Genomic DNA, 13,177 nt, shown 5'->3' with positions numbered 1-13,177 from the left:
ATTTCTAGTCTCTCTTCTTTCATACAGTTCCATATTTTTCTCCCATGTCCTTTTCCTTCTACATGAAGGATATCCTTTAACATTTTTTTGTTGTACAGGGAGATGAGTTCTGTGAGCTTTTATATGCCTGAAAGAGTTTCATTTTACCTTTCTGTATTTTTTTAAACAGCTTAAAAAATATTTTATTTATTTATTTGACACAGAGAGAGAAAGCACAAGTGGGGGGAGCAGCAGGCAGAGGAGAGGGAGAAGCAGGCTTCCCACCGAGCAGAGATCCTAGTGTGGGGCTTGATTCCAGGAACCTGGGATCATGACCTGAGCTGAAGGCAGAAAGTTAACCGACTGAGCCACCCAGGTGTCCTTTGAAAGGTGTTTTTCCTGGGTGTAGAATTTTCTTTCAGTGCTCTACTCATTGCTCTATTAACTTCTGCTTGTGTTGTTGCCAGTGAGAAATCTGTTGTCATTCTTATCTTTGTTCCTCTCTCCATGATGTATATTTTTTCTCTGGATGCTTGTAAGATTTTCCTCTTTATTACTGATTTTGAATAACTTAATTATGCAGTTTCCTTCATGTTTCTTATGCTTGGGGCTTTTTGAGATTCTTGGATCATTTATAGTTTTTAAAAAAATCATATTTGAAAATTCAATCAATTTTAAAATCATTTCAATCATATTTGAAAAATTTTCAGCCATTATTTCTTTACATATTTTTTCTCTACCCTCTCCTATCTCCATTCCTTTGGAGATTCCAACTACATGTTTACTAGGTTGCTTGAATTTGTCACACAGATCACTGATCTCTTTCCATTAAAAAAATTTTTTTTTCTTTGTGTATTTCATTTGGAATAGTTTCTATTGCTGGTCTTCAAGTTCACTAATCTTTTCTTCTACATTGTCAAATCTGCCATTAATCCCATCCAGTGTATTTTTTTATATTTCACATTATAGTTTCATCTCAAGAATTTTCATTTGGACCTCACTCTCTTTTTAAAAAAAATATTGTTCTTGTTTCTGCTTAACTTTTGAACATATGAAGTGCAGTTATAATGATGGTTTTTTAAAAAGATTTTATTTATTTATTTGACAGAGAAAGATCACAAGTAGGCAGAGAGGCAGGCAGAGAGAGAGGCAGAAGCAGGCTCCCTGCTGAGCAGAGAGCCCGATGCGGGACTTGATCCCAGGACTCTGAGACCATGACCTGAGCTGAAGGCAGAGGCTTTAACCCACTGAGCCACCCAGGTGCCCATATAATGATGGTCTTAATGTTCTTCTGTACTAATTCTAATATGGATTTCATTTCTTGGTTTTTAAAAATTATATTTTATTATTATTATTTTTAGTTCCGAGTTGGTTTTGATTGATTAGTTTTCCTCTCATTTTGTGACATATTATTCCGCTTCTTTGCATACCTAGTAATTTCTTATCAGGTGCCAAACAGTACACTTTTATCTTTTTGTACGGTAGATATTTTTGTATTATTATAAATACTTTTAAGCTTTGTTTTGGCACATATAATATTCAGAAACAATTTCATTCTTTTTCAGACCTTTCTTTTAATATTTGTTGGATGGGAATGGAGCAGTATTTAGTTTAGGATATTCCTCATTACTGAGGCTAGCCCCTTCTGGGTATTATAACAAGTGCCTCAAGAATTACAAGATTCTCCAGTCTGGCTGGTGGAAAAGGTCCTATGTGAGCACTGAGTGCTGTTAACTCTTGTCTTTTTGGGTTGTTCTTTCTCTGGACTCAAATGGTTTTCTCATATGTGAACTGAATATGTGAGATGGTTCCTCCAGACATCTTCATTGCTCCTTCTTTGTATAGCCCTCTCCGCTCACAGTACTGTGTCCTGTGAGCCTAGTTGTTTCGGTCTTTTGACTTCCAGCTCCATCTCCTCAACTCAGGGATTTCTCCCGGCACTTCCTGGATTCCCTTTCCTGACGGCCTGGAAATCTTGATGCAGTAAACTGGGACAATCACAGGGTTCACCTTGTTTGTTTCTCATTGCTCAGGAATCACTGTCCTTTGCTGCCAGTCCCTTAACAACCATTATTTTGTAAATCTGAAAAAAAATCAGCTGGACTTGTATGTTTGTAGAAGATATTGAAAGAGGGATGTTAAAAAAATTTCTTCCCCATTACTGACATAATACATGTGAGCTTTAAGAAATTTGGAAAATATTGAAAAAAGCTATGGAGAAGGAAAAAATACTCTTGTGGTCTCACAGCCTAGAAATGCCACTGTTTTTATTTCATTACATTTCCTTTGGGTCTTGATTTTTTGACTAGAAGAATTAATCAAAAATCTTTGTTTTGAGGTCTATCTCTCACTTTCTCTTTCATTGTCTCTCTCTTTTTTCCTGTATCATGTGGGGTTGGTAATGTGTGTCTGTCTCTTTCCTCTTTGTGTCACAAACACCCCTAAACCCCATTGGAGATTATGGTCCAGTTCTGATGGGGAGCCTTATTGATTCAGCCTGACTTTGGTACCTTTCTGCTGAGTTTGGAGGCCAAAGCTCCTGCTTCTGGGTATTTAGACATGAGTCAGGAATTGCCCTCTTTGGGCCTTTGCTCTATCCCTCCCAATCAATAATTAATCAGCACTGAGTTGATCTTATTAGCTATTCACTGCCCCCTTCTCAAGCCCCAAACCAAGCTGGCTAATAACAATGCTTTTAATTAATACGAGGCAGATTAAAACTCATTACAGCAAGGTTATTGGTAATGAGATAATCATAAGGCAAGTTATTGAGCTGGGACTGAAAATGCAGTTGGAGGAGGGGCAGGGAGACCACACCAGCTGTTCCTACCCTGTTTTGGCAGGGATAGAAGGGGGAACGTCAGGCCTCTGTAGTGGGGACTGCTGCAGCCACACGCCCAGCCAGCCAGTGACACCAGGTGCTTGGTAAAGGCGGCACTTGGGTCAGTGAGCAGATGGGTGGTCGGTGTTGGGGTAGTAGAAGCAGTAGGCGGGCCTTTGGGGCAGAGATCGTAAGGTCAGTGTATTTAGTAGAACAACGCTCTATTGCTATTTGCATTTCTTATGCATGGGTGGTATGCCATTTAGATGACAGAGCATGAGATTAGTTATTGTTTCTATTAGATTGTGGTCCAGACTTGTGAGTCTGAACAAAGTATAGAGAGTGGATGGGCCTTGGAATGTTCTTTTTTTATTAAATTTCATTTTTCTAGGAACATTGGCTCCCCCCACCTGCCATCTTTTTTGACTGATATATTGAGAGCTGACTGTGTGTTGAATCCCATGCTGAACTCTTGTTTATGCTTGATTCATGGGATCCTCCCAGTGACAGTTTCCACTGTTCTCTTCCTTTTACTGATGAGGAAAATGAAGCCCTAAAGTGAATGAACTTGTGCAAGGTTTTATGACAAGTAATTAGCAAAGTAGGATTTGAACCCAGGACTTTTTGATTCCAAAGCCAATGCTGTTGATCATTATGTTTTATGACTCTTGTTGTATTCAAGACTGACTATGGCTTTCATTGGCCTTCCAAATTGTATACACTTGATCCAGCTTCCGTGGCCACCCGGCACCAGGCAGGTGCTCTCTCCAGCCCATGTCATACCTGGCTGCCTTTATCGCCTGCCATTGGTGATTCCAGCTCAAGGGTGCGCGTCTACCCCTCGGTCTGGATTATAATAAGCCCCTTGCCCAGGGAGACCATCCCCACAATGCTTGTGTCCCCACAGTGTGCGTACATAGAGAAATTCAGTTCATGCCTGGCCCCTGGCATGTGGTTAAACACACCAACATCTCACCGTTGCTGATGCTGGGACCTTGGGAATGTCACCGAACCTCTTTGAGATTATTTTGTCATCTTTAAAGACACATATTAAGATCTGTTTTACAGAGATATTAGGCAGACTTAAAAACAGTAACAACCACTTATATTTTAGCTTTTATTGTAGCCCAGGCATAGTACTTAAAACAGGGCACTACAGGGCGCCTGGGTGGCTCAGTGGGTTAAGCCTCTGCCTTTGGCTCGGGTCATGATCTTGGGGTCCTGGGATTGGGTCCCGTATTGGGCTCTGCTCAGCGGGGAGCCTGCTTCCTCCTCTTTCTCTCTGCCTGCCTCTCTGCCTGCTTCTGATCTCTCTCTGTCAAATAAATTAAAACAAAACAAAACAAAAACAGGGCACTACATAAATGATTATTTATTATAGTTACTGATTTATAAGCCTGAGCTGTCCAATATGGTAGCCACTAGCCACATGTGATGATTTAAATTTAAATTATTTAAAATTAAATAAAATGAAGAACTCAGTTCCTCTGTCACACCAACCACATTTCAAGCATCCAGGAGCCACTGGTAGCTGGTGGCTGCTATGTTATTGGGCAGGGCAGATGCAGAATATTTCCATCACTGTAGAAGTCTCTGCTGGACAACTGGTACCACTAACTTTCACCTGCCTGCGTGTCCTTCCTGGGGCCTGTGTAGGTGCAATGCCTGAAGATGTGTAGCATACAGGACTAGATTCAGGGGAATGCTGAGGTCCTGAGGTTCCAGAAGCTTTGCCTTTTCATCAAGCAGACTCCTTGTTGGGGGAAAGATCTCTGGGCATGGAGAGAACTATGAAATCTTGTGGATAGTCCCTGCCACCAGCAGGTGCAGCCCCTTAGGGTATCAGATTAAGGACGTGAATGGTGGGACCTGTCTTCTGCTTCCAAAGAACAGTGAAGCCCTTGGAGCAGGAGCTGAAAAGGGATCCTGGAGATCAGAGGTCCTACTCTGTTCAGCATTTGTGTCATTTGGTCTTAAAACATTTACTGGTTTTTGGTGAGTGACAGTATCCCTCACCTCTGTGTGTGTGTGTGTGTGTGTGTGTGTGAGAGAGAGAGAGAGAGAGAGAGAGGGAGAGAGAGAGAGAATTTATAAAGAAGCTGGTTGAAGGTGACTTTGGGGCTTCTTTAGTTGAAATGTGGGTGCCATTTGCCGTAGATGCTGACTCAGCTTCATGGGTGGTGGTTTTGTGAGTGTGTAACCCAGAGTCGTCATCCATCTACGTTAATGGCGTATGCACAGCTTGCCCTGAGGTACACAGAGCGTGCAGGGGACACACACGGTCCGTGCCCCTATGGCTGATGTACCAAGTGGCCGGTGAGTTGGTCCTCGACCAGCTTTCCTGGGCTTCTGTGAGCAGAGAGGGCTCCCCATATTGTCCACACATTGTCTTGAAGGTGACCATCACTTTGTGCCAAGAGACCCCACGTAGGGCTGGCTCTAGCTGCTGGTGAGGGTCAGGGGGCTGATGCTTGCTTTCTCTTCTTCTTCTTCTTCTTTTTTTTTTTTTTAATTTTTCCACTAACATCCTCTAGGCTGGTGCGTCCTGAGGGCTGCCGGCAGCAGAAACAAACAGATGTGAATTGAGTCTAAGGAAAACAGTAGAGCTGGTCTTAAGCTCGCAGACACGAGCTGCTGTATTGTCCTCTTGATCTGAAGTCCCTTCTTTTTATCCTAATTTATTAAAATTGGATTTCAGGGGCCAATCCTGTGTATCCAGCAGGGACCAGTCACGCCAGTAATCTGATGGGGGAAACCATTTTATTTGTTTAATTTCTGAGATCTTATTTCATGCTGATTATCGTGTAAGTAAACTGCAGAACGCACACTGTATTAAAACATTTAGAATGGAACCCAGTCTTTTCTTTCTTTTTTTTTTTTTTTAAAGATTTTATTTATTTATTTGACAGAGATCACAAGTAGGCAGAGAGGCAGGCAGAGAGAGAGAGAGGAGGAAGCAGCCTCCCCATGGAGCAGAGAGCCTGATGCGGGGCTCGATCCCAGAACCCTGGGATCATGACCTGAGCCTAAGGCAGAGGCTTTAACCCACTGAGCCACCCAGGCGCCCCCAGTCTTTTATTTCTTGATTGACTATTTATTAAAGTTTTTATTTCAATTCCAGTTTGTTCACATAGAGTGTAATATTGGAGTTAGGTGTACAATACAGGGACTTAACACTCCCGTCCGTCTTCCGGTGCTCATCACGGCAGGTGTGCTCCTTAATCCCGGTCCCCTGTTTCTCCCATCCCTCCACTAGCACCCCGTCAGTTCTCTGTAGTTAAGAGTGTTTCTTGGCTTGCCTCTCTCTCTCTCTTTTTCCCCTTTGCTCATTTGTTTTGTTTCTTAAATTCCACATACGAGTGAGATCATATGGTATTTGTCTTTCTCTGACTGACTTACTTATTTTGCTTAGCGTAATACTCTCTAGCTCCATCCATGTTGTGGCAAATGGCAAGATTTTGTTCTCTTTTGTGGCTGAGTAATATTCATGTGTATGTATATATATGAATATTGTATATATATATATACACACACACGCGAATATATATATATATTCATATATGTATCACATCTTCTTTATTCATTCATCAGTCAATGGCACTTGGACTCTTTCCATAATTTGGCTAGCGTAGATGCTGCTGCTATTAAACACCAGGATGCATGTATCCGTCTGAATTAGTATTTTTGCATGCTTTGGGTAAATACCTACTGGTGTGATTGCTGGATCGCAGGGCAGCTCTATTTATAACTTGAGGAACTGCCATACTGTTTTCAATAGCGGCTGCACCAGTTCGCGTTCCCACCAACGGTGTTAGAGGGTTCAAGTGGGGAAAACCTAATAGAAAAGATTATTAACTGGTGAAAGTAGAAGGTCGTTAACTCCTAAAAGGAATAAAAGAAGATTCTATGGATGGAGAAGTAGCACGCACATAAAGCACCCACCCCGTCTGGGGCGCAGGGGTAGTGAGCAAGGGCAGAACTCAGCCGAGGGTCTCCCTCTGGCAAGGCTGAGGTGGAGGTCTGTGCTGTGGTGAGGAGACTCCCAGTGGAAGGCGCGGTCCATGGGAGCAGGCTGCTGGCCGGTCAGAACACTTGCTGGAGAGCGTGGGCTGGAGTCAGTCCATCACAGGAGCCCGCCCGGTAGTGGGGAATTTAGTGAGGGTGGGCCGGTCTGGGAGGGCCACTGCAGGGAGCACCCCGGAACCACTGGCCTGCTGGCTGCTGAGCTAAAAGGCCACACTGGCACCGGGAAGAGAGCCTCCTTACCCTGCTGTGGCCTCAGTGTTGACAAAGCCAAGTAAGAAGCCATCTGACGAAGGAGAAAGGACAGGGTGCAGCCCTGAGGTCACAGTGCAGGGCGGAGAGGGGTGAATTTGGAGCTTGGAGGCTATGGGCCCAGCAGCACACACCCACTTGCCCTCTTCCGAGCTGAGCCTGGCCTCTGATTCCAGCCCCCTGGTTCCCTGTACCTGAGCTGCTGTGGGTCTCGGTGTGATCCTGGTATTGGGAGTCATTCTCCGTGTGCGGGTGGCTGGGTCACGGCTTCCCCTGTGCTGGGGGCACGGAACCTGCTGGAAGTCCCAGTCAATACACAGTGGCTGAGGACTTTCCTGGGCAGGGAGGGGAAAGTGGGGCGTGTCCTCACCCCACCTTCCGGTCCTCTGTTTCCGCGTGGCCTTGACTCCAGCGCAGCTCTGGTGTGGCGGCTGAGCGTGCCTCCCTGGGGGAGAGAGCCACTGGTGCCCGTGCAGCCCGGCCCGGACTGTCCGGCTGGACGTGGCAGCCGTTGCTCTGTGTCTCAGGACTTACGGGTTGTAGATGCCTGTCTGTTGCCTCTTACTCTGCCAGTGACTATGGCCTCTCCTCTTCTGGGCTGGAATTTGGGCAATGATTATTTGAGCTCTAAAAAGTCATTTGTTCGTACCAACCTGGCCTTTGCTCTGTGAGGAAATGCCCAGTTCTGTGTTTGATCACGTTTGCCCTCTTTCTCGCTTCCTCAAAGCCAGGGCTTGAGAATGGCCTTGGCCGGCCGTAGCGCTGATTTCCCGCCATCTGCCACTGGTCCCCTGAGTCCCCAGCTGCAAAGTCTTAAAGAGAATCTACCCCTTTCCCACAATCCTTTGACCCATCTAAGAACATGCTCTCTCCCTTCATTTCTTAGGATTAATTTCGTTCTCCCCATGTCCTCCTCTTGGGGTAAAAAGGCTCTCCATGGCCCGGCTTGAACCAGGTACCCACATCCAGGCTGGAGGACTCTGCCCCGGGGGAAGGAGCCATGTGCATATGGGGCCTCCTGAGAGCGCACTGGGGCGTGAGGTGGTGGTGTCCAGCAGAGCCTATAGTGGATGCCGGGGGGGGTGGGGGGGGACCTCAGGACAGCTCCCAGGGCTGGAGGCCGGGGCATCCAGTCTGCTGTGGCCGGGCGGGGCAGATGGGCTCCCTGGCTGCTGGGACAAGGCTGTTGAGGGCTGTGGTGGTATTTTAATTTCTGAAGTAACAGTTTTCTGTGTGGCTCACCTGGCAATTCATTGTAGGAGATCTTTAACTGTTTCTTCCATCGTTGTTGCCGGAAGTCACTGAACTCTTCAGGTGGTTTATTGCCTCCAGTAGGTGCTTGTGTTGGCGTCTTTTGTGACACTCAAGAGAGTGCAAGTCCATCTAGGGGTTTACCCCCTCTTGGTTGATTTTTTTGGGGGTGAAGAGCTTCCCACAGGGCACTGGGCTCCCTTCTGTCTGTGCCTGTGGCCCCATCCTGCAGCAGAAGCTGTAGCGCCAGGAAGAATGGGCCCTCCCAGTTCCAAGACCCTCCAGTGAGCTGGAGTGAGAATGGAGGGATACACAGCCTAGAGCCTAAGGGGGCCACCCCCTAGCTCTGGAAGGACAGAGGGCATCAGGCAGCCTGCCCCGTCCTAGGCGACCGGCCCAGCTGTGTGCTCCATGCACCTGACATTTCCCAGTAAGACTTCTTCCAGTTAAGAGGAGATCCCTGCAGAAGTTTGCTGAGTTAAAAGAGCCCTAGGTTTGGAGCATTTTCTAGACCTTCCTTTGACCTCTATTAGCATTTCTTCATAAGCACAACATCTGGGTTTTTTAAAGATACCAGTACCTGGCTCCCTGAGCTGCTGTAGGGATTCAAAGAAATGATACAAACGACCGTGTTTTAGAAACTGTAGACCTCCAAGCAGATAGTGTTGTTCGTGTGTCTGAGGCTTGGGTGGCACGTACACTTAACTCCGTGCGCCCTCAACTGAATCATTAGTAGATTTGGTGAAAAGCCTTGAACGAATGCTCTGGTTCCTGGGCCAGGTGAGTTTCGATGGGAAGACGACCAGAAGCGTGGGAGCGGGCGGCCAGCCTCAGGCTGAGGCTGGGATTGACTGCCCTGGGTGCTGAGGCTGAAGGAGAGCATTGAGGCAGGAGGCGAGTGAAGCGGGTGTGTGTGTGTGTGTGTGTGTGTGTGTGTGTGTGCGCGTGCGCACTTGCTCACTCACTCTGGGGAGTGAATCAGGGCTTTCCAGCAGAGGGGGCCGGAGGAGGGACCGATGTCCAGTGGACAGTGGGCACTCACACCTCTCCGGCCCCGGCCTCTCTCCCTGCAGGTACACCTCCGTTCTGCCAGGCGTCTCTGCGAGCTCTGCTGTGCCAACCGGGGCACTTTCATCAAGGTGGGCCAGCACCTGGGAGCCTTGGACTACCTGCTTCCGGAGGAGTACACCAGCACCCTGAAGGTGCTTCACAGCCAGGCCCCTCAGAGCAGCATGCATGAGGTCCGCCAGGTCATCCGAGAGGACCTGGGCAAGGAGGTAGCTGCGGGCCCAGGAGGGCTGGGGTCTGGGCTGCTGTGCTCTCGCTGCTGGGGGCTGGGGCTCCGCCCCGTAGCAGAAATGTACTTCCCGGCAACTCTCAGGAGCGAAATCAAAGGGGTTACAAGGCGCCTCCGTGGCCCTTCATGAAAAAGATGACTCGAACCTTCTGAAATAGTTGATAGGTGATTGCTTTTGTTCTACCAAGTAATGTGATTCACAGGGCTCAACCCTAATAACATCTGTCTGTTATTGAGGGTTTACTGCGTGAGAACAGCTGTACTGCGTTCCCTGCAGTAGCTCACCTCGTCCTCGTCCTCGTGGCAGACGTAGGAGGCAGGTACTGTTATTTACCCCATTTTGCAGTGAGGGATAAGGGCTTAGGCGGAGGAGATAACCTCCCAGTTTAGGGCTGGAGTCAGGAGCAAGGCCCCAGGCCAGGAGGAGCAGGGTTAGGACGGAGGGACGCCGGTGGAGGGGACAGGATCGGCGTGGCACAGGCCTGTGCGTGGCTTTGCTTCTTGCCAAGACCGTTGGCCTCCTGCTTCCTCTAGCACGAGATTCACCCCCAAATTAAAACTAAATAAATCACTGTAATAACAGTGTGAAGTGCATCATTGCTGGCGTGTGGCAGCTCAGTGGGGGCGGCTGCAAGGGAAGGAAGGCAGCAGATTAACCCTTGGAGGCCGGCTTGTCTGTGGAGAGCCAGAGGAGGAGGCGAGAGCAGGTCAGTGGCCCCCTGTAAATCAGGGTGAAGAGAGATGAGAAGTTTGGGGTGTCAGCCCCATGGTGGGCACACCCAGCTGGCCAAAGGATGTTTGGGGTCAAAAGATTTCATCTGGATATTCGGGTCCTCTTCTCTAAGTCCCCCTGGTCCTGAGCATGGTGACCTGTGGCTCCTGCCCCTCAGGTGTGTCAAGCCCTCGGAGAAAGGAGGCTAATGTCAAGGTCACGGTTCTGAGGGGGTGTCCTTCACAGCTGTGAAGCTCGGCAGCCTCTGGTTTCTTACCGGGGGGCCCCCATAGGCGCACAATTGAAATCTTTCCTCTCCCCCTGCCTCCTCCTCCTCCCTTGGGGAAGATGGCATTTGTTCCCTGGTGACACACTTTCTCAGTCTGTGGGTGGAGGGAGGGGAAAGGGGCTGTGTGGGAAGCAGGGTAGGTGGATGTGGGGGTGTGAGGGCGGGGAAAGTCACTCACTTTGCACTTCCCTCCTCCTCCCGCCTCTCCCATGACACTGATGGGGAGCAGCTTGCCCTGCCAGGAAGAGGTCTGAGCAGATCCCACTGATGGTGGGCTCCATGCCTGCCCTGGGACCCTCCGTGGAAAGCTGTTTCATCCCTGGTTTCAGGAATGTGGTTACAGGAAACTGAGGCTTTCATGTATCACCACCTGCTGGCTGGGTTCAAGTTCTTGGATGGGCTTCAAAGGCCCCTAGAGATCAAAGTCTGCGTAGCTGCCCCTAAATCTCAGACCGAAAGAGCAGGGAGGGTGGCCAGAGAGAGCTCGAGGCTGGTGTGTTGGGGCTGCACTGGTTGATTGCATCTATGCCTCTTGAGGAACCTTCCCACCAGCAGAGGCCTTACAGGGCTGCTACTGTCCTCACGCCAGTCCCTGTCCCAGGCAGATGGGGCTGGCCCCGGGGGGTGTCCCCGGCAGAGTGTGGGAGATGAGAGTGAGCTTGCATCTCTGCTGAACTCCATGATCTACATGTGGCTCTGAATCCTTGCAAATCCCTGCACAGCAGCCAGTCCGTGGGAGGGGGAGCGAGTAAAGGGGCACTGTCCTGGCATAGCGCTGTGTGGGGTTGGGGGTGGGGGTGGGGCCACGGAGCTAAGGGAGAAGGGTGTGACTGACAGGACGAGGCCTTGGATCTTCTGATTACCAGGCCAGTGCTTTGTCTCCTATGTAACAGAGCTTCTCTCTGGCAGAAGTAATTTGGAAATCTGTTTTCTTTCTTTTTTCTTTTTTAAATTATTTTTATTAACATATAATATATTATTAGCCCCAGGGGTACAGGTCTGTGAATCGTCAGGCTTACACATTTCACAGCACTCACCATAGCACATACCCTCCCCAATGTCCATAACCCAACCACCCTCTCCCTACCCGCCTCCCCCCAGCAACCCTCAGTTTGTTTTGTGAGATTAAGAATCTCTTATGGTTTGTCTCCCTCCCGATCCCATCTTGTTTCAATTTTTCCTTCCTTACCCCCCACAACCCCCCGCCCTGCCTCTCGAATTCCTCATATCAGAGAGATCATATGATAATCGTCTTTCTGTGGTTGACTTTGGAAATCTGTTTTCTGTGTCTGTACGTATGTGTCTTGGAAGTTTCTCAGCTAGTATTACCAGAAGGAAACTTGCTTTTTGTTGTTGTTGTTGTTCCTTTTATTTTAAATGCTAGGTTGAAGTCCTGAAGGACAGGTTCTGGGAAGCAGTTAGAAGCCTGAACTCTAGGAGGTGGGGTCATTTCTGGTGACTCTAAAGGGACCTGGGTCTGGAGAGGGTTGGGAATTGTCTCCACCTTGGTCCCCTAACTGCCCTTGGGACAGGACAGTTGGGTGCAGTGCTTCCCATAGCCAGCAGATGGCACCGGAGCTTGAGCATCCGGGGAGGATTCTGAAGACTTGGCCCTTTCCATCCAGCAGAGGGGAGCCCTGACAGGTGGCTGAGACTTGAGTTCTTTCTTCTCCTGGTCATGGCTCATGCCATGGAAGGAGCTCAGGCTGACACCTTTGCTCCCTGAATGGGGAACACACAGACCTAAGCCATGAGGCTATGGACCACCTTGGTCCCCAGCAGTTCTTGGCTCCCTGCTGGAGAACATGGCAGGGTTCCGACCACCAACCCATCCTTACACATTCCTCTTCTGGGCCAAGAGTCCTCAGAGGCCCCCTACAGGTATGATCAGCCTGTAGTTCTGTGTTTTGATACCCGTTCCTTCATTTTCCATTCCTTTTCTCTCTTTGTTGTCCAAGTAGCTGGTATTTAGTGAGGAAGGGGCAGTGCTGGAAGCTTTGGGTGCAGCCTAGGATGGGTAAGACCTCATTCCAGCCCTTGTAGTCTGGGGTCATTGGGAGGTACACGTCTCTGTAGTAGCTGGCCATGTAAATGCTGAGTGGTTTATAGGAGAGAGAGGTTACATTTGGGTGGATTGAGACTGGAGCAGGTGGCATCTGACCCAGGCTCTCAAGGATGGCTGGGATTGGAGGAAGTAGAGGTTGGAGGAGGGGACTTCTGGTGGATGAGATGGACTAAGCAAGCGTACAGGCACTGGAGAGCATAAAGCACAGAGATTGCATGGTGAATAGTCCTATTGACTAGCGTATGTGGTTCATGATAGTGAACAGTGGAGCTGAGATTGCAAAGCTTGTGGTGAGGTCCCACTGTGAAGGGCCTTGAATGTCTTTTTTCATAACGTGAGCCTAAGGGAGAGGAGAACTTGGAGAGGGACCCAACAACCAAAGGAGGATGGAATGGGACCAGATTTTCTTAGCAAGGTGGGAGATGAGGTCGTCTTTTCCAGGTGGGGAAAAGGGAAGGTGGGAGGTTTGAGGTAGGTGGAGAGCTTGG

General features: G+C 48.5%; 1 protein-coding gene across 1 annotated transcript in view; it reads left to right on the top strand.

The window, feature by feature from the left end:
• The window catches only part of ADCK1 (aarF domain containing kinase 1), a 120,465-nt gene that overhangs the window by 42,251 nt on the left and 65,037 nt on the right, over window positions 1-13,177 (top strand). Inside the window, exon 4 of the mRNA XM_080809450.1 lies at window positions 9,400-9,603. Coding sequence (XP_080665576.1) covers window positions 9,400-9,603 — 204 coding nt within the window. The remainder of the gene's footprint in view (window positions 1-9,399; window positions 9,604-13,177) is intronic.

Source organism: Martes martes (assembly GCF_963455335.1).
Source record: "Martes martes genome assembly, chromosome: 7".
In the NCBI taxonomy this organism is placed as follows: Eukaryota; Metazoa; Chordata; class Mammalia; order Carnivora; family Mustelidae; genus Martes; species Martes martes.
This window is presented reverse-complemented; position numbering and strand designations above follow the sequence as displayed.